Here is a 21,654-nt window from a genome sequence, read left to right on the forward strand (position 1 = left end):
TTTCGTGGGGATAAAGCCATAGGAGACAGGGAAGATGGGGCGGTGTGAAGAGGGCCTGGGACATCGGCCACCCCCAAGTCATGGGGGCTCGCCTGATCAGCAAGGCCCAGTTCAGGGGGTGGGGAGGCCCCTCCTGCCCTCAGGGGTCCCCGAAAGAGGACGCTGTGCCAGGTGAGGCTGCCACGAAGCCCCATGTGTGGGGATTCTGGCAGCAATAGCAACAGTAGCAGCAGAAGCTGCAGAAGGCTGGGGGCTGGGGCAATGCTGGAGCTGGGGCAGGAAGGAGGGTCTCGCCGGCTGCTGGAGAGGGCTGCTCAGGGGTGGGTATAGTTGCCCATCCGCAGGGTGCCCTGGCGCACCGCACACTCTTCTCGGTGGGCTTGGAATGCTCTCCTACGGTCGGCCTCAGTGGGGAAGGTGTCGAGATGGGCGGCCACCTGCGGACAGAGGGCAGAGCTGGCAGCTGGCAGGTGCGGCTGGGCCGCCACGGGCTCCCACTCTCCTTGCTATCCCCATCACCCCAGTTGGACAGACAGTGCAAGAGCAGGTGCAGTGAGGCAGCTGGGCTGGGCTGGCCGCCCCGGGGTGCAGCTGTCACTTCAGTGTCAAGCATCCATGTCCCAAAGCACCCCTCCACACACACACCTTTTGCTGGGATCAGGGTGCCAGTTACGGGAGGCAGGCTTTGTGGGTGATGTCCTGAGATCACAGGGTACCCCCAGAAAGTCGTCCTCCAGGCTGGGCTGCCACGGGGATCCCCCACCCCCACGTGTGTTCTATCCTCAGCTGCTTGCCAGGAGCTCCGTGGCCCCTCTTTTCGTCAGCAGGTGGAAGGCAAAGCTGCCTACAGGCAGGCTCCCAGGACTTCACTGCCCAGGGGCAGTTAGCTGGTCAGGGACCTGGGGTCATGAGGGAATGGGTGAGCAACACAGCAGGGAGATCTGGACTGACCTCCCCGTGCCCATCCAGGGAACTGGCTCTAAGTCCTGGATTCTTTCTGGAACTTTCTACATGTGGCCCACAGGTACAGAGAGGAGGTGGGACAGCAGCAGAAGCTGTGCGAGCACGCCTGGGAGAAGCAGGTGGCCATGTGGGGAATGGCCATGTTCTTTTCCGGAGGGGAAGCCCCAGTGGGGACTGTGTGCAAAGCCATGAGTCCCTATGGGGAGCCACGTTTCCCAGGGGTGCCCGGCATCAGCTAAGCTGCAGGCTTGGGATTTGGGGGGTTGTCTTGAAATTGCAGCAGCGTGCATCCCATCCTGAGGCTCCTGAGCCCTCCAAGGTTGGGGCCCATGCAAGCAGTGATGCCCACGAGGGGCCGGGGCTGACTCCAACCCCAAGTGGCCTCACAAGAGTTCTGGAGAACAGAGACCCCACAGTGTGTGCAGGGAAGCCAGCTGGCAGCTGGCTGTGACACGGCACGTTAAGCCGCTGTTTGCAACACCGACACCCCCTAGGAGCCAGGGTTTGAGTCCCGGCTTCTCCACCTCCCATCCAGCTCCCTGTTAGTTCCCGGGGGAAAACAGTGGAAGGTGCTCCGAGTACTTGGACCCCTGGCACCCACCTGGGGTTCTCGGATGGAATCCCTGGCCCCTGGCTTTGACCTGGCCCAGCCTACCCATCATGCCCATTTAAGGCATGAATCACAGAGGAAAGAGACCTTTCTGGCTCTCCCTTTCTCTGTGTCACTCTAACTTTAAAATAAATAAATACAACTTAAAAAAAAAAAGTGGGGGGAGTGAATCAGTGTGATGGCTCAATGGCTAAATCCTCACTTTGCAAGTGCCAGGATCCCATATGGGCACCCATCCAGGTCCCGGCTATACCACTTCCGGTCCAGCTCCCTGCTTGTGGTCTGGGAGAGCAGTCGAGGACGGCCCAGGCTTTGGGACCCTGCACCTGCGTGGGAGACCCGGAAGAAGCTCCTGGCTGCAGATCGCCTCAACTCCGGCCATTGTGGCCGGAGTGAACCAGTGGGTAGAAGATCTTTTTCTCTTCATAAATCTGACCTGCCTTTCCAATAAAAATAAATAAATCTTTTAAAAAAAATTTAAGGCAGTAGCTGGCATATGGACTCAGTTTTTCTAACACCTGGGTCTCACTGATACTCGGGGTGGGCTGGCCGGCCCTTGGCCCTCCCCTGCCACCCCGGATGTCCAGCTGGCTGCCGTGCTGTGGTCTCTGGGTCTCTGGGGGCATTCAGATCGGCTCCAGCGCTGCCCTGGTCACCACCCTGCCCCGTGCGTTCCGGCTTAGAACACATTTTATTCAATGCCCCTTTACTATTGTTATGATGATCAGTAGACGGTTTCACAAAGCATATTTAAGGAGCACAGTCGGCTGCCTTAGACTGATGCGGCCCCCACAAAACCATCCCACAATCAAGGTCCTAAAGTGCCCGTCCCTGCTCGAGCTGCCTTGTGCCCCAGTGGGAAACAGCACGTGACATGAGGTCCACTTTCTTTTCCAGAAATTGAGAAGCACAGTACAGTGTGTTTGCTACGAGGCTGCCTACAATTTGTCACTAAGCAAATCTTGGGTCCCCTGCCCTGAGTCCTGGGCCCTGTCTCTTCCCACTCGGCTCCCACGGGTTGCAATGGGCCCTCGGTGCTGTGTGAGCCACATCACCCATCCCATGGCCTTCCTCTGCCCTGGCACCAGGTGGGACTGTGACCCCAAAAGGATATGGCTGTGTCCTGGCGCCCTGAGCTTGGAGAAAGGATCTTTGTTGATGTGACCCCAGGCTGAGTGCCCTGCTGTGCTTGTGGGAAGCAGAAGTGGGCACGTGGTGGGGGGTGGGGCAACCCAGCAATACCAGAGTCCAGGAGAGAATCTTCTAGAGGGTTCAGTCCTGCTGAGCTCCGCCCACCCCACCTCACCCTCAACCTGGAACTGTAAGAGAAGGAACTCCTCCTCCCACCGCAAGCCACCATGTTGGGGCCTGTCTTGGCATCCTCAGGGCCATCAGGGAGGCCAGCATGCAAAGGCAGGGGTGCCCATGGTGGGTGGCAGGGAGGGGTGGTGCTGGTGGCAGGAGGTGCGTGGGTGCCCACTCTCAGCTATTCCCCAAGGGTGGTCACAGGAAGGTGCTCAGCCGGATCCTGCGTGGGGAGGTGAGACTTCAGACAGAAATCCCTGGTGCTTCACAAAACATCTGTACACCTGCCACAAGCGGTGACTGAGCACACCCAGCTGGCACCTTTGGCGGGTGCGGCTGCCCTGGGCTGCCGGAGAGGCCGCCCACCTTGTGGAGTTCATGCCCACCTGGAATTTCCTGGGGCCCCCAGGGAGCAATCAGCCTGGGGAGGTGAGGTCTGCTGCCCCACTGCCCGAGGGACTGCCGCCATGCGCCAGTGTCTAGAATCTAAGATGCATTTCAGCAAGGTTGGAGGGGTGGAACAAATGAGTGAGTGAATATGTGAACAAATGAAGCAGGAAGCCCTCACCTGGCTCAGGTGTCGGGCAAGGCTTCCCAGACCAGGTGAGATTTGCTCTGGTTGGAAGGAAAGTGAGGGAAGGACGGGGAGGACGGGTCCCCAGCAGGGACCTGGGGGCTAGACAGGAAAGGCAAGATTTTGGGGGGGAGGGAGAACACGCTGAGAGCTGCCTCCAGCAGCAACTGCAACCCCAGGTCAGGGGCAACGGCGCCCATCCTGCCTCCCAGACACCCCCCTAAGTTCCAAAACATCCCCAGGAGTCAGTGGAAAGCCCAGAAGGCCAGCACTGGCACCTGCGGCCTTTCTCGTCACAGCAGCGTCAGTGCTGGAGCCAGACGCTACAGGATCATGCCCCACACGTACACTCACTCATACACACGCTCATGTTTAAACACTCACAACTCTCATACTCACACATGCCTCAGAGCATCCCACTGAGGCCAGACCCCTGCTGTGTCCATTACACAGGCGGAATAGTGGGGGCCACGGGCATCCAGACACTTGCCCTGGGTTTTCTGACCCAGCCCTGTGTCCCTTAACCAATGTCCACCGAGCAAGCACGGAGGCAGTCACTGCAAGCAAGCAAGGCTACACTGTCCCCCTGCCAGGTTCAGCAGGTGTGGGATCCGGATGAAGACCCTCATTACAAGGCAGGCCCCAGCCCCTGTGAGGTCACGACCCTGCGGACCCCTGGAGTCAGAGCTACAGAGCAAGGAATGCCTTCTAAATGAAGTCATCTGCAGGCGCTCTCCGCCTGGAGCTAAGAACTGGAACGGCTTTGGCAGGAGACAGCTTTGCTGAAGGAGGCTGTGAGTGGCAGCAAGGTCGAAGCAGGTAAACAGAGAGGCATGTGTCACTGGCAGGGAGCCCTGCACCGCAGGAAGGCCAGGGCACAGACACAGAGTGCGCGGGGAATGGGGGCTGCTCCCCAGGAGCAGGGCCTGCGGGAGGTCCAGGGAGGCCCAGGCTGAGCTCCTGAGACTATGTGCCATGCCCAGTGGACTGCCCAGGAGGGCCGAGAGCCAGCCGGGAGGAGAAGAAAAGGAGGACTGTGTCAGAGCCCTGACATAACCCATGGGGGGAGACAGGAGCCAGCTCAGCCAGGGGATAGCAAGATGGGCAAGATCGGGGCTACGGTGAGCAATATTGGGAACCTAAAGGGGATTTGTTCTGGGCACCCACAAGTGGACTGAAGGATACCCAGAAAGTCGGGGTTAGGAGAGGACTTGAGATCACTGCACCCCAGCTCTCCCATGCCACATACGGGAAGCCGGGGGGCAGAGCGGGATGCCAGGCCACCGGTCCGTGAGTCCGGAACAGCCAGCTGAAAAGCTCCCTGCACTCTGCCCGCCCCCTCCCCAGGGCCTCCACCAGCTTCTCTGACGGACGCCATTCAGTGGGCCTGCAACACTTCATTCATGTTACACCAAACGTTCGTATTTCCTGTTTTGCTTTTCGTATAAAAATGTCATTACTTTGGGCCTGTCACAATGGCTCAATAGCTAAATCCTCACCTTGCAGGTGCCAGGATCCTGTACGTATGCTGGTCCGTGTCCTAGCTGCTCCACTTCCCATTCAACTCCCTGCTTGTGACCTGGGAGGGCAACAGAGGATGGCGCAAGGCCTTGCTATCCTGCACCAATGTGAGAGACCTGGAAGAAGCCCCGGCTCCTGGCTTCGGATCGGTTCAGCTCTGGCCATTGCAGCCACTTGAGGGGTGAACTAGCAGGTGGAAGATCTTTCTCTCTGTAAATCTGATCTGCCTTTCCAATGGAAGTGAATAGATTTTAATTTTGTGTGTGTTTGACATAACAGGGACAAGGCAGGGCAGCCCGTTCCTGTGCGTTGGCCCACCCCCAAATGCCCACGCGGCGGGGGCTGGGAGCAGGACAGTGGTGGGGGTCTCACAGGTGGGTGGCTGGAACCTCCCTCCCGGCGTACGCCTCAGCGGAGAGCTGGCGCTGGGAGCCGAAGTGGCCGCCTGCCCTCTCCCTTCTCCGAGCTTAGTCTGCTTAGCTGCTTTCTCGTCTTTTCATCTCTCTTTCCTCCCCCTCCCCGCCTCCCGGACGCAACAGCATTACACAGCACGCTGCCTCGCGCCGCGCTCTCCTCCAGGTTCAGTCTTTACTTTTGCTCAGTTCTCCTGTAATCTGATTTCCACTTCACTTCTGCTTAGACTTCTTCCTCAATCCATTAGTCATTTATTCTCACGCTTCAACATTCTGCAGCAATTCTTTTCAGTAGCGTTGCTGATTCCCAACACAGCTGATTTCGTTTCCAAAGAATTGCATGAATCCATCGCTCCTTCTCTCTCTGTTAAAAATATTTATTTATTTTTATGGGAAAATTTATGAGAAGGAGAGTCAAAGATCTTTCATTTGGTGGTTCACTCCACAAATGGCTACAATGGCCAGAGCTGAGCCAACCCAAAACTAGGAGCCAGGAGCTTCTTCTAGGTCTATGCAGGTGCAGGGTCTCAAGGCTTTGGGCCGTCCTCGACTGCTTTCCCAGGCCAGAAGCAGGGAGCTGGGTGGGAAGTGGAGCTGCTGGGATTAGAACCGGCGCCCATATGGGATCCTGGCACATTCAAGGTGAGCACTTTAGCTGCTAGGCCATGCCGCCGGGTCCTTAATAATCTTTTACATAGTTAATTAGGGCACAAAGGGTTAAGGGTTACAGGAACGTGGGTAAGACTATTGTTTCCACATTTTGTGTGTGTGTATCTAGGGCAAGGAGGGAGATAAAGGGAGAAGCCCCATCCAGTCTCCCATCCCAGCCCAGGGTCCCTGATGTGGGGCATGCTCCGAGGGTCCTGCTCAAGTGGTTTCTTGGCCCGGTCCACCTTCAATTCCAGCTAACGCTGGTGGGGGCTACAGCCTAGCTCAGCCCTGCCGGCACCATCCTAGCTGTAATGTGCACTGGTATGTATGGCAACCAAACCTGGCCCAACCCACACTCTGTTCTGATGCTCAATCTGCCAGTGGGTGATGTGAACTGGCCCTGCCCGGTCCGCCCTTGACCTATGCCAAATGTATGCTGGTGGGTGTCTTTCTCTGGCCTGATTTGGGCTGCTCCCTTTCATGGTTCTTGTGCTCACCTGCAGGGACTGTGTCCTACCAGAGGAGTTGCGCAGGCTCCTCCATCAGAACCTCTCCTAATGGCAGATCTTACACATACCAGTAGGTCCATGGGTCAGCCCTACTTAGTCCACCTCCTGTCCTTGCAGGAACAGTGGCCTTTCCTGACTGGCCTTTACCCCATTCCGGTTCTTACTGTTGGATATTTCAGGCCAGCCAAGGCTCATCCATACCCAGACACAGCTCACACATGGCTCAGTAGGGGCAGAGACCTAGCCTAGTCTGTTCTACATCTACCCTGGTTCTCTAGAGTACCAGATGATGCTGCAATTTAGCCTGGCTCAGTGCACACAGCCCCAGTCCACACTTGTGCCAAGGAACACTATAGCCATATCCAGACCAGAATGCAGCCCCCACTCCGGCCCCCACACTCACCAGTAGGAGCCCCAACCCAGCCAGGGTGTTCTCTTAGCTCCCCAACCAGGCCTGTTCCCAGCCATAAATCACACACGTGCCAGTGGTTGCTTTGACCCAGCTTGGCACAGCCCCTCACCTGTCTTGGCCTTTGCCTTCGTTGCTGTGTCTTGGCATTCCTAGCTCATGCAAAGCAGTCAGTATAAGAGCCTAGCTTAGCATGACCTGTGCTCCATCCTGATTTCTGTTCTTGCTTGTGAACTAAGGTTTGCTTGGCCCTGCCCAGTCCACCCCCTTCCATAACCAACCCACATGTTAGCCAGCCATTGGAGCTATTATGCCCAGCTTGCCCGACCCCCAGGCCTGGACCATGTGATCATCAGTGAGAGTTGTGACCCACTAGGGGAGTTTTCCAAGTTCTTCCAGTTGACCCATTCCCAGACTCGGGTCTCACACATGCCAATGGGTGTCAGGCCAGTGCCTGACATAGTCTGCCCTTCTATTTTGGCCTTGTATGAGCTGGTGAACATTGCAACCTGGTCCACCTCATACCATTTTAGGAAACACATTTGGGTGCTGCTGCCTTGACCTGTCTAGACTATTGTCGGTTCCTTTGCCCATGAGTGATGGCAGGTTCCTTGGTCACATATAGCTCAGCCCATCATTACCCCAACTCTTGAGCTAATCAGCGGGACTTGTATTTCCGCAGAGTTTGACCCACACATCCCCTACAGAATCTACCCTTGGACCTGGTTCTCTTGCATGCTGGTTAGGGTCATGACCCTGCCTAATGTGACCCATCCTGTTGCAACACTCTGTCAGGTATTGGTACCTAGCCCTGCCAGACAGGCCCCCAGCCATAGATTCCGTGTGGACTGGCATGTGGCATTCAGAGATGCTCTGTGCTAACAGCCCATCTGAGGATTCCCATGTGGGCTGGTGAATCAGTCTCGCCCAAACAGCCCTTATGGACTCTCCAAACCACCAGGTCTCAGTCCCCACACATGTCAGCAAGTTCCGTGACCCTGTCGCTGGGAGTCACACAGGATTCATCCCTCACATTGGCCTTGTCCGTGGATGTCCCTAGGCAGTGATTATCTACCCTAAAAACCCTAGAGCTCGTGGCCAGGCAGCCAGCTGGCAGAGCCTGGCACCCAATGGGTGCACTGGCCGCCCAACAGCCTAGGACTCGCTCACCATGTGGCATCAGTGTCCATGGGCCGAGTCCCAAGCATTGGGTCCGGCCTGGCTCAGTCCACCCCCCACAGCATCCATGCTGCAGGGGGCTCCTTTCGCCCCAGTCGCGCGGCTGAACCCTTGGTTGGTTTTTGTTTTTCAGATTTTGAGATGTGCACCTGTTCACGCAGACTAACAGGAAGAGGACTTCCTGTGACGAGGGTTCTGGGGCCATCCTCCCCTCGGCTGCTCCCCCAACCTTGCTCCCCCAACTCTGAGCTGAGTTCTGCATCGGACCTCCTTGTGGTCCACTGAGGTTTAAGCGGCCAGTGTGCCCGGGGGCACCATGCTGGTCGGTGTCCCTAGAGCCCTCTCCCAGGGTCAGGCCTTGCGTGTGGAGCAGTGTGTGTACACGTACATGTGTGTGTATACATGTTCATGCATGTAGTATGTGTGCATGTGGACAAGGGCTGGGTAAACCTAAGCCCCGAACGTGCATGTTCCCAATCAGGCAGCTTTCCCTTGGGGTCTGACCCAATCCCGCCACCAAGGGGAGCCATGCCAGTGACTTTCCGGTCCTAATGTGACTCACCCCCAAATGCCCACAACAACCAGGGCCAGGTCAGCCAAAGCCAGGAGCCCCAACCTCCGTCTAGGTCTCCTACATGGGTGGCAGGGGCCCAAGCACTCGAGCCAGCACTGCTGTGCCCAGAGGAATCCAGACCCTCTGATTTGGGGTACAGACCTTCCCAGAGGTGTCTTAAGTTTGGTCCCCTCGCATTAGCAGCACACAGACCCCCCAAGTCACACCAGTACTCCAGAGGCAGGCGGTGGGGCCCAGAAGGCCAAGGAAGGTTTTGAGGAAAAAGAGCCAGAGAAGAAAGGAAGAAAGAGAGAGAGGAAGGAAGGAAGGAAGGAAGGAAGGGAGGGAGGGAGGGAGGAAGGAAGGAAGGAAGGAAGATCTGAGAAAGAGCCAGTGGGGGAGGGAAGAAGTGACAGCTGGAGGGATTTCAGTTTCGGTTTTTCTGAAGGTGACAAGCACGCAGGTGACTGCGAGGGAGATGGTGCGTTAGATTGAAAGGCCGTCTGCTCTAATGAGCTGCCCTTGAACATTATGGATTTGTCCCTGGTCAGCAATTTCTGTCAAGTTCGGGGCAGCTGGAGGTCAAAGGCGCCAGCAGAAACACAAACCTGAGCGGGCCCTCCCTGGGAACAGGCCGGGCCGCATGCTGCTGTGAGGCAGGCTGAAGTTTAAGTAATTAACGAGGGAAGCAATCTCTCCCGGGACAGCTGGTCCCCTAAGTGGTTATTCTGCCACTGGCTCTCATTTCTCTGTGGTTCAGAAATAGATGGAGCAAGGGCGAGAGCCTGACCCTCCCTGCCGGCACGCACTGGGACGGCAAAGAACATCCAAGGAACAGACCTCCTGCCTGCAACAATGAGGCCGGGAGGCGGCACCTGCTTGAACCCTCCAGGCCCTCAGAGGGGCAGGGCGACCACTAGAAACTCAGCAAGGGGCAGACGCAGGTCCAGGGAGGCAGGTCTCGGCTCAGCGGCCACAGGGCTGAGGGCAGACGCCCCTTCCCAGCCTTGGAAAGGAGAATAGATTTGCCACACCCATAGCCAATACAGACTGGATTCCGTGAGGCGGTCCAAGTGAACAGTGGCTGTGGATACATAAGGGGGCCATGTGGACCCCAGGGCAGGGTGGGTGTCTGCACCTCCCAAGGGCCCCCCACTCCCTCCCGGCAGGCCCACCTCTGGGCTCCAGGAAGTGAAAGTTAGAACAGACCAAGGGACAATGAGGACAGACCAGAGAGCTTCCCTGTGCTGGCTGGCCGCTCAAGCGCCCACAGCTGGACCAGACAGGCCAAAACTCCACCAGGTCTCCCTCGAGGGCGGCAGGACCCAAGCCCCCTCCCCTGTTTCGATAGTTTCATTTGGAGCAGAAAAATATTTAATATTGATGAAGTCCAGTTTATCTATTTTTCTGTAATGGGCACAATTTAATCCTTTTATATAAATATCATCTTAAAAATGTTATTTATTTGAAAGGTAGAGACAGAGAAAGACAAGAGGCAGACAGATGCCCTAGGCTGCTGGTTCACTCCGACAGGCCAGCCAGACTGAAGCCAGGAGCCCAGGACGCAATTAGCAAGAAGCTGGAAATGAGAATACAGTCCGGACTTGAACCATGACGCTCTGATGACGTAACAGCTGTGCCGAATGCCGCCCCCACACCCCGTGAATGGCATCTTAATGTGGCACCAAAAATATGGAACTCGAGCAATTCTGAGCGGCCCACTTTAGACGGCCTCTCTGAGGCAGAAGAGTGCAGAGCAGGTACCGTGGCTGGTGTGGACACTGACAGCCGAGGGAGGGGGGACCGTGGCTGCCAGGACAAGATGTGGACCTGCAAGGTGCTTTTGGTGATGGTTTTGATCTGTGAGACTTCTCCAACAGCTACTCTGGCCTGGTGCTCCCTTTTGGCCAGCGTGTGGCCCTGCCTGGCTGAGCCCTGACCACTGCGGAGAACTGAGAGCCGGCTGCCTTGGGGCGCCATCAGGCTGTGTCCTGGGTCCCCACGGCGGCTCCATGGGGAGGTACGCGTCCCCTGCACCTGCCATGGCGGCCTGTTTTTGAAACACCTCAGCTCCAGGAAAATGTCATGCCGGAGGCTGCCATGTCGGACGCGGGGAGACAAAGACCCCAGGCCATCCCCCATCTCACACACGCACACACACACGCACACACACGCGCAGCCGCGTATGCACGCACACCCCAGGATGCAAATTATAACCGCCGAGCCATCACTTGTGAAGCTTGACGGAAAATAATGAGAAACACTAAATCTTTTATAAGGTCAACACTTGCCTTAGCCGAGCAGCTGTCAAACAAGAAAAGAATTTAGCGCCCGAGCCACGAAACTTCCATCGGCTCATTAAGCCCAACAGGGCCCGGGCCTGGCGTGGCGACGGAGGCGCGGGCCCTTCCGTTTTGTGTCAGTAATTTGTGGCGGAGGAGGCAGCAGCAGCAGCCGGCGCCAGTGGGGCCTGGGGGCTGGCTGGGGAATCGTTAGCGCGCCAGGAGCGGCCTGGCTTCTAATTGGAAGCATTGGGCATTATCAACGGAGGATTTGCCTCAGTTCCCTGACAGCTACCGGGCCCAAAATGATCGCCCACTTGTCAGTGTAAAAGACCATTAAAAACAAACCGTTTTGATTTAATTGGAGGCGGTGCACTGTGGGGCCAGGTGAGGAGGCCCGCGGCCGCTCACCCGGGCTGCCAGCCGCTCCCTCCCCACCCCACCCCCGCGTGAGGGGGCCAGGGGGGCCAGAGCCTGTGTGTGTTTTTCCAGACTTAGAGCTTTTCAAAAACTGTCTGCGCGAGGAGTGAATGGGAGCCGGCGCGGACTTCGCTCAGGCGATCTGTCTTCAATGGGGCTGTCAGCCAAGCCGCCGAGGAGCTCAGCTGCCACGAGAGGCTGGCGGAGGGCCCCCTCCTCTCCTTTGCAGAGCTCCCATGGCCGGCGGGCTTCTGCTCGGCTCTGTCCTTCCGGGAGAGGGTCCTGAGGCACCAGCCTGGAGGGGTTCTGCCTGGCCATGGTGGCATATTCCAGCAGGGTGGTCTCCCAGTGCAGCCTGTTAGACCATAGGACATAGAGGGCCATGGGCGGGACTTCCTGTCTTTGATGCCCACATGACAGCAAAGGAGTGGGTGGAGGAGGTGGGTTGCTCCAGGTACCCAGGCTGCTGACCCTGGCACAGGTCAGGACTTGGCCAGCAGCAGCAGCTTGGTTAACACACACACACACACACACACACACACGCCCCCAGGGCAAGGGTTCCTGACACACCAGCATCTCTGTGTGACTGAGAGCACAGGTGTCCCGATGCCAGGGGCCACCTGCTGTGCAGGTTGATTCTGGGGGTTGCACGCGAACGTGCACAATGGGCACTTGATAAATATTAATCGACACTTGCCAGATCTCACGGAGGCCTGTGTATTTTGTATATTAATCTTACTCTCGCTCCCAAAGTGGGGCTCTCATTTGCTGCTCGCTGCTTCTCTGACAAGGCAACACATGCAGGCCCATGCGGCGCTGCAGGAGAGCGCTCGGAGGGCACACACGGCTGTCCAGCCCTTCGCTCACCTTCCTGGGTGCAGCCAGATGAAGGCTCGGGCTGCAAGGAGACCCCAGGGCCCTGGTGATCAGCAGGCTGCCCAGCGTCGAGTGCGGCTGCTCTGCTTACGTGGTGGGCATTCCCTAATTACTTTCTCTGGAAATTTACCTGCCGGTATAGGGGAGGAGGCAGGAGAGCTATCCAGACCACAGAGCTTCCCTGTGCTCAGTCTTTGATCTGGTGCTGCACTGCAAATCACGTGCTTTGCTGTGCTGCTCACACGGTACCTGCTGGTGGGGACCGTGGGGCGACGCCAGGGTGCTAGCCAGGGAGGCTGAAGCATGCCAGCTTGTTCTCAGCCCATGGGGGCCGCGCCCTCAACAGCAGACTCCGGGGCTGCTGTTCTCCGTGTCATGGCAATGACAGGTGGAAAGGATCCTTCTAGCACCCTTTAAGCAGGAACAACCTCTATGTGGGTGAGGTGGACTCAGTGTCTAGAACCATGGGGATATTCATGCCGTATCCTGGATGACTTACAATTGTCTTGGGGGGTAGCTCACTATTCCTCAGTGATTTTTGAGAGATTTATTTATTTAGAAAGAATTACGGAATGACAGAGTGATCTTCCATCTGCTGCTTCACCCTCCAGTTGGTCACACCCGCCAGGGCTGGGTCAGAAAGAAACCAGGAGCTTCTTCGGGGTCTCCATGTGGGCAGCTGGGGCCCAAGGACTTGAGTCATGTTTTGCTGATTTTCCCCCAATGCCATTAGCAGGGAGCTGGTTCAGAAGTGGAGCAGCCAAGACTTGAATCTGGCACCCATTTGGGATGCTGGCATCTCAAGAAGTGGATTAATCTACAGGATGGGTAAATGGGTGGATGGATGGGTGGATGGAAGGAAAGATGGAGGGATGGATGGAAGGATGGATGGAAGGATGGATGAACAATGAGATGGGTGTGCATGGAAAGATGGAGGGATGGCTGGATGGGTAGCTGGGCAGATGAGTGGATGTGGGGAAGGACAGGTGGGTGTGAATGTGTGGGTAGACGAGCAGAGGGGTCAGGAGCCCGACGAAGCAAGGCCCCCAGGAATGCTTAAGAGCCTCCTTCTGTGCCTTGCTCAGTCTATCCTCCAAGTGGGAGGAGAGTCATAGTTTCTTCAAGATTTGGACCATGTCTCCTTTCCAAGGGATCTGAAGGTGCCCATGGATTGCCCCTGCAGTGAAACAAGATCCCCAGGGGTGTGTAAAGCAGAGGCTGGGGCAGCCGGGAGGCTCTGGCGCTGGTGTCTGCAGACACGGTGGGCACTGGGGCAAGGTGGCTGCACTGAGCATGTGCAGCCTTTTCCCGACACTGTCCTGTAGGATGAAATCCCCACGTAGCTTCCCCTGCTGAAGGATCCACGTGGGGCCGCTGCTGTGCTGCAGTGGGTAAAGCTGCCACCTGTGCACTGGCACCCCAAATGGGCATCCTGGCTTGAGCCCTGGCTGATCCACCTCCAATCCAGCATCCTGCCAATGTGCCTGAGAAAGCAGTGGCGAATGGCTCAGGTCTTCAGGCCTCTGCACCCATGCGAGAGACCCAGAGGAAGCTCCAGGCTCCTGGCATCGGCCCTGCCCGTGGCAGCCATTTGGGAAGTGAACTAGCAGATGGAAGATCTCTCTCTCTACCTCTTCTTCTCTTTCTCTCTATTTGTCTGTCTTTCAGACAAATAACTAAATCTTGAAAAGAGAAAAATCCCAGGACATGTGCTGGCTCTGTTCACTACGCCAGGAACAGTACATGGCCATGGGGCCCCAGGTCAGAGGTCGGCCTGGTCGCACAGGGGGAAGTCTCCTCACCTCCACACAGGGGCCCCCAGAGGCCCCGCCTTGAGTAACTTCACTCCAGGAGACTCAATTCATCCCCCAGAGACCATGTCCGCCCCCTCCCACTGCACCTTTTTTCATGGTACTTCTGGATCCAGAGTCCTCAAATAGTCACAACTCCCGGAACTGGACTGGTTGGAAGTCAGGAGCTTCGAGCTTCTTCTGGGCCCCCCGTGTGGATGCAGGGGTCCCAGCACTTGGGCCACCCTCCACCGTTTTTCACAGGAGTGTTAACAGGAAAGTGGATGGGAAGTGCAGCAGCCAGGACTGGTGTCTTACAGGATGCTGAGGTAGCAACAAGTGTTATCCCTCTGGGCCACAGTGCAGGCCTCACACCGCGTCTTCTGACAGGCTCCAGTGCACAAGTGCATGTACCTGTCTTGGTAAACAAGCACTTCAGTCCTTTAAGATACAGTGAGAGGGGGAGAGAGAGAGAGAGAGAGAGAGGAGGAGAAGCAGCAGCAGCAGCAGCAACAGTGGAGGAGGAAGAGGAAGAGAAAGGGAGAGAGAATAACTGAGAGAGAGAGAATAAGTGAGGGAGGGAGGGAGAGAGGCCCTCTGTTTGCCTGCAGCACCTGGGGATGGGCTAGGGTGAAGCCAGGAGCCCCAGCCTGCACCCAAGCCTGCCACGTGGGCGGCCGGGAGCCAGGGGTGTGGGGGCCATCTTCCACAGGTGCATTAGTCGGGAGCTGGATGAGAAATGGAGCAGCTGCGACTCATGGGCATGCTGATGCCTCACGCGGCAGTGTCACTCACGCCCTGCCACGCCCACCCCTACACACGAACTTCTAACATGACTGCACAGGAGTGGGGCTGACACTGGGCCAGGCACCCAGGTTTGGTGGCACGCCACACCTGCTGGATCCGAACCAAGGAGGGCATCTGTGTGGTAAACCCTCCGCAGAGAGCCCGGCAGAGCAGGCGTGCAGGCTCATCCCCCAGACACGCTGACGCTCAGGGACTGGCCCAGCCCAGCGCTGCACTGTGCAGTGTCCCTCTGGTTCCAAGTGACACCTCCTAGGGTCGGGCAGGGTTAGGGCACTGGGCCTCCCTTTGCTTGGTCCACTCTGGACACCCCAGATGTCTCTGCTGCTGTGGGAACTTGGCCTGCGCTGCCCCGATCTCACTCCATGCCCGCCTTGCTTTCCCTCCTCCCCAGCCCCAGACCCGCAGCTCGGGCCACTCACACTGCCAGCATTTGAGTGTCAATGTCATATGCCAGGCGGGTGCCTGCAACTCCTGCATCTCTGAGGTGCCAGGTGATGGCAGACCAATTGGGCGCCTGCTTTCATCCCTGGGGCAGCTGCTCGGCATGCTGATGGGTTCAGGGACGGGGGTAGCGACTGTGTTTAGGGAGGAAGTGTCAGCGGCATCAGGGTCCCTGACTCATCCCTCCCTTCACTGTGCTTCCGTGTGTGACACATCCCGTCCCTGCACTCAGCGCCCTGCACGGACGGCGACACAGCGTGATGGCTGTTCTGGTGAGACAGGGGACAGGATTCTTAAAATATAACAATGGGGCAGAGGCCCCGGGAGGGGCACTGAGTTGGCAGCTGTCGCTCCTGGGACTGGAGACTGTGACTGGGGTTGGATGCACTTTGGCAGACACGGTCTTTCTTTCTCTTTCTTTTTCTCTCTTTCTCTCTCTCCCTCCCTCACTCCCTCCCTTCCGTCCTTCCTCTCTTTCTTTCTTTGCAGCTGAGCAAGCCCCCCTGGCAAAGTGGAGGCCCCAGGGTGGACTGACTGGGAGCCCTCTGCAGGGTTTAGCTGAGTTAACTTCCCAACCAACTATGATTTGTAAGAGAGCTTAAAGGCGGGGAAGAAAATCCTTTTCTTAGATTCAGCAGCTTTAGCTAATCAGTGGCATCTCTGGGTGTCGCCGCTTGGCTGCTTGCTGATGGATTTTTTTTTTCCTCCTCCATCTCTTGTTCCTGTTAGGGAATCAAGGGGCCCAGGAGACCCAAGGCAGGGTTAGTCTACCACAAAGACAGAGCTCTGATCCAGACCCGTCCAGAGCACAGGAGCTTGTAAATCAAACCGTTAGCTTAATAGCTTGGGCCATTATTCTAAAGCAGTGGGGCTGAAAACCAAAGCCAGATGAAAATATGGGCAATTTGTTCATACTTTAGTGACTGAACGACTATGTAATGTCAGCAGGGCTGGGCGCGGTGAGCACAGCGCGACAGGTGGAGTGTGTGCTCCGGGAGGGGCGGGGGAGACAGGTGCTGACACCATGCCTTCCTGAAACAGACCCTGGCGAAGAGCCCTTTCCAGGCCTGGCCCCCGCTGCCGGGGGAAATTCAACAAGGGCAAGCAGGCCCAGGCCAGCCATGTGGGAGCATTTCCTGAGCCATCAGCAAGAGTGCGGCCTGCAGGGGTGCTGGACACTGGGGGAAACATGGCAGGAAGCACCCGGAGTCGCCATTCCTTACAAACAGGGGAACCGGCATTGCATGCGGCAAGTTAAGCCCACCACTGTGAGGCTGTTATCCCACATGGGCACTGGTGCGAGTCCTGGCTGCTCTGTTCCCACCCGGCTCCTTGCTAAGTGTACCTGGGAGAGCATCAGAGGACTCAGGCAGGTCCTTGTACCCATGTGGGAGGCACATATGAAGTTCCAGGTTCCTGGCTTTAGACTGGCTCAGCCCCGTGTGGGGAGTGAAGCAGCAGGTGGAAGATCTCTCTCTTTTTAATTCTGCCTTTCAAATAAATAAATCTTACAGAAAGAGAAAAAACCTATATATTTTTTCAAACTAGTCCTACTTGTTCTATACAATTTCCATTTGCAAATGCGAGAATTGAAGTCACACAGGAAGGAGAACGAGACAATGGACCTCTGCCCCGCTCTGGGGATGCCGGGCTATCCCCCCGGACCCTCCTTCCAGAGGCAGATGCCCACAGGCGACATGTGCCCTGTACAGACGGGGGTCGCCACTCTGGGCCTTTCACCTGCTGAATCCCTCCAGGTGGCAGCGAGTTTGCTGGAAGCTGAGGTGCCAAGGGCTGCAGGGGCCTTTGCCATCTGCACCCCTGACACCCCAGCTGTGTCTTCCACAGGACAGTCCATCCTTTCATCAGCACTGGGGAGCCCTCACCCCTCTGCTCGCCATGGTTTACAGTTGGGGGACCAGAGCTGGTGTGCTGCACACTGGGCTGCTGCTGGGACCTTACAGTCCTGCCTCCCCATGTGGGGATGGCTGGGAAGGCTGCCCGGTGCTTGCTGGACAGAGCCCCAGCATCCACAAAGGGCAGGTGAGCAGCGTGAGCCCGGGCAGGATTGTACAGCACTTAGGGTTAATGCTAGCCCCCATGCTCGGGCTGCTGCCTAAGGTTGCCATCTCTGGATGACTTCTGGCCAGGCATGCGGGGGTGGAGCCAACCCAAAGCTCCCTGCCCTGCTGTCTGCCTCTGCAGCCAAGCACCCACCCATCTCCTCATGCCACGCTAGTCGCACAGCAGCAATAGCAACCCGAGGCTGCCTTGTCCCACCATGGCACTGCACACAGGGCCTGGCTCAGGGCAGGGAGATGTGAGGCAGCAGAGGAGGGCTCCCTGCACCATCACCCACAGGGACTTCACACCTGTGCCCAGGGCAGGGCACCCTGACAGAGGCCTGACCGTTCACTTTGGGTGCCAGCACTGGCTGCTCCGCATCTGATCCTGCTCCCTGCTCACGCACCTTGGAGAATACTGGAAAGTGGCCCAAGTGCTTGGGCCCTGCACCCCTGCGGGAGACCCGGAAGAAGCTCCAGCTGAAGCTCCTGACGCAGCTCCGGCTGAAGCCACTTGGGGAATGAGCCAGCAGATGGGAGATCTCTGTCTCCTTCTGTCTCTCCACTACAGTAGAGATAAACCTTCTGGGGGAAAATGAGCCTTATCCTTTACCTTTCCACAAGGAAACTGAGGCTGGAGAGCTGGGCCGTGCCCACCTGCCTCGAGGCCCTGGTGGCTCTGTCGCCCTTCCTCCCTCCGGGGACGCCTCTGGCTGCACACACATCACTGGGCACCCTGCCTGCCCGGGCCGGGGCCCCACCGGAGCTCTGCCCTCAGCCCTGTGGGGGGCTGGGCTGGGGTCCCAGAGGCCTCTCTCTGGGGGCAGCCCCCTGTGAGCAGCAGAACCGGTGCCTCTGCCTGCCGCGCTTCCGTGTGAAAGGTGTTTAATTATTCCTGACAGAGTTCAGCGTCGACATCTGTTCCCGAGCGGGCAGGGTCCATTTACGTTATCCATCACCCTGACAGCTCCAACTTTTTTGGAAGCGTTTCCTCCCTCCCTAACGGCCCAGCGGCTCAGCAGCCACAGGGGCATCAACAAAGACCCTTGCCCCCGGGGTGAGGGTGGGGGACGAGGGCTTTATGCAGCGCCTGGGGCAGGGCCTGTCTGCCTGTCTGCTGGGCCTATGCAGTCCAGCCCCTGTGGGTGCTGGTAGCCTCTCCCACGGCTCCAGGCTGTGCCACAGGGGCCTCTGACCCCCTGCCCCAGGCTAGACACCTGCTGGGCTCTGGGAACCCATAGCAGGGGGACCCACAGACAGGACACAGAGGAGAGCAGGTGAAACAAATGACTCAGGTTCATTGATGAATTGTGGAATTGCTGAGTGCCTTGCAAGGGAGGGAAGGGCTCCTGAGGTGGTACAGGGGAGAGCCTGCACTTGGGCAGCACCCCGACTGCAGAGCCTCAGCTTGCCCATCTGCAGAACGGGAGCACATGTGACTGGCATTGCTTTGCGACACCGAGACATCTAAAGCAGCAGCACTGTGGGCCAGGAAGGGCGGGCCCGGGAACAGCCCTGCTCTGAGAGCGCCACCCCAGCTCCCCACCCAGAGCTCATGGCCTCAAGCTGCTAGCTGGCTCTCACAGGATCCTGACAGCAACCTCGCGAGCACTGCCAAGGCCTGCCTGCTTCAGCAGGGGCGCAGGTGTCAGCCCGAATCCTGCCTGCGGACGCACCTCGCTTTCAGGCCCTGCCCTTCGAGTGGCGCAGAGGGCGAGGCAGTGACGAGCGGACACGTCCCTCCCTGCTCTCACCTGTACAGCAGGGACAAGGACATTCTGCGGATTAAATGCAGCCGTGCATGCAAGGGGGCTCTGCATGAAGCTCAACGGGGAGCAAGTATGACCTTGTGGGCTGGAGACGGCCAGCGACAGTATCTTAGAGCAATCTAGAGACTGCAAGTGTCCCTGGCAATCCGACTGCAGTCCTCTCTTTTGGAGCTAGACAACCATTGGCTTATTTCTGCCCTGAGCTGCCGCCTCGAGTCAGGTATGGCGGGGGGCACCCCGACCCCTGAGATGTGCACTCCCGACCCAGAAGTGTCCGTGCTCCCTGGGGAGGGCACAGGGTGGCTTCCTTCAGCCTGCCCAGTAAGACCACCTGCCACCACCTGCCAGAAGCCTCGGACTCTCAGCGGGCGAGGAGGCGCCCAGTGACTGAGTGAGGCCGGGCAGTGCAGGCGTGTGGCACGGCACGCCAGGGCGTCTTTTCTCCCCACAGCCACAAATCTCTCTGTCCCATGCAACATCCCTTGGATGCCTGTCCCCCAGGGCCTACGAGGGAGAAGCACCAGGGAAGTGACCCCTTCCGCCTGCCCTTTCCCACCCGAGCCTGGTCGTGTTGTTAGCTTTATCCGCACGTGAGCGTGGGTGGCAGCCGCAGCTGGCGGGCAGCAGGTTGCACGCGCACTGACACAGACTGGTGGAGGCCCCTTGGCCAGGACATGGCAGGCCGCCTCGAGAGGGGCAAGGGGGGCCAGGGCCGGGGCTTCTCCAGCACAGAATGTTGGAAGGCATTAAGCTCAGGGTGGCACCAGCCCCTTCATTGTCTGAATCGCAGTTTAATGTAACCTGGCACGTGGTCAGGCCGCAGCCACAGGCAACCTTTCTGAAGCGGGTAGCTGCCTTCCCCCGCCCGCCCGCTGGCACCTGTGGCCTCCTCTTACTTGAAAGGCCCCTTCTGTCCCGGGGCAGCCCAGCTTCCCACCCCCAAGCCGAAAGCCCCACCTCCCGTGCTCCTCCATCTCATGAACTTCTTCCCTATCAGGGCACTCCAGGGCTGCACGGCCCCCTTGGCTGGGCTCTGCCTCCGGAGCCTGGCACGCCCCCTGGGACAAATCCAGCTCAAGGTGGGCACAGCCCCAGAGCCACTACCCCCAGCCAGTGCTGGGGCTTGCTTTGCCTTCCCAAGGGCCCAGCGCAGGAGGCAGTGCAGCGGCACCCCCACCGCTGGAGCGGGGTGTGGCTCCCACAGCACCCTCACTACGCAGGTGCATGGGACAGCCCAAGGCTGGGCGACTTGACGTGACATCCCTGTGCCCAAGGCCTGGTGGCCACTCCCCCCTTCTGGGACCAGGCAGTGCTGAGGTGATGGAGCCTGGGGGCTGACCACTGACCCTCCTTGTGTTGGCTGTTCTGCCACTTCAAGGGCACCAACCTTCTGGAAGTGAGGCATGTGCCAGAGGGCGTCGAGCTTCACGGGCGGCTTGTACTTCCTCAGCTGACTGCTCCGGGTCTCGTACAGCTTCCCCAGGATCACCTGCGGGCCAGGGGCGGGCAGTCACCTGGTTAGGCCCTCGACCTGGAGGGCAGGGGTTGGGTTCCTCCACGTGGCCGCCGGCAGGGTTACGTGCCCTGCCATGGCCTTTCCCTGAGCCCTGCTCCTGCGGGGTGCTCAGAGGACGGAGGCAGGGCCCTGGGGTTATCCCAAGCACACCACCGCTCCTGAGCTGGCCTTAAGAGAGGCAGGGCTAGCACGGGGCCCTTGGGGTTTTGAGCGACCCTGTGGTGTTGGGAGATGTGAGTTGTCTGGTGGGGGAGGGGCGGGGAGGGACTGTCCCTGGGGAGCGGGTGTCACCATGGCCTCCTGTCTGCAAGAGGAGAAGCCCCCTTGGGGGGGGACGGCCGGGCTCCAAGCACGAGGGAGCCCCGCTGTCCCTCGTCCCACGGAAACTGATCATCTCAGTGCTGTGGCTCCTGGGCTGTGCTGGGGACTGGGCCGGGGACTGGGCCGCGGCCCCCATGGGATGGAACTCAATGCCAAATCCATTAGCAGATGGCACACATACCCATTAAAAAAAATCTTCTGTAAAATTTTTCTTTGAAAACTACAGCACTAGACAGAAACATCTCCCATCCACTGGTTCATTCCCTAGATGCCCAACACAGCCAGGACAGGCCCACACTGACACCAGGTGCCAGGGGCTCAAGCACCTGTCGCCTCCCTGGGTGCACAGGCGCAGAGAGCTGGATTGGAGACAGAGGCGGGACTCAAACCCAGGCACTCCGATGGTATGGGACGCAGGGTGTCCTAAGAGTGGGGGTCTCACCCCAAGGAAATGGGGCAGAAGACCAGGTAGGCCACTGGCTGCCAGTCTAAGAGAGCGTCAGGAGCCAACTCCTGCTGGCGACATCATCCCGCAGATTGGAAAGGGTTAAACGGTGCCTGTATGGGAATGCTGACCCCACAGCTGGAGGATTAGCTTGCTGTGTTACTACCTCACCCTAATGCACGCCCCTAACTCCTGGCTCTTTGACTCTGGGCTCTTACTTCCTGCTAATGCAGGCCC

General features: G+C 58.2%; 1 protein-coding gene across 1 annotated transcript in view; it reads right to left on the reverse strand.

Moving 5' to 3' along the window:
* Positions 1-314: 314 nt before the first annotated feature.
* The window catches only part of CFAP77 (cilia and flagella associated protein 77), a 125,820-nt gene continuing 104,480 nt past the window's right edge, over positions 315-21,654 (reverse strand). The window contains exons 5-6 of the mRNA XM_040963772.1: positions 20,523-20,624; positions 315-437 (exon numbers count right to left, since the gene is read on the reverse strand). Coding sequence (XP_040819706.1) covers positions 315-437; positions 20,523-20,624 — 225 coding nt within the window. The remainder of the gene's footprint in view (positions 438-20,522; positions 20,625-21,654) is intronic.

Source organism: Ochotona curzoniae, unplaced genomic scaffold (genome assembly GCF_017591425.1).
Source record: "Ochotona curzoniae isolate NIBS_2020 unplaced genomic scaffold, NIBS_Ocur_1.0 scaffold_3208, whole genome shotgun sequence".
NCBI classification, from domain to species: domain Eukaryota; kingdom Metazoa; phylum Chordata; class Mammalia; order Lagomorpha; family Ochotonidae; genus Ochotona; species Ochotona curzoniae.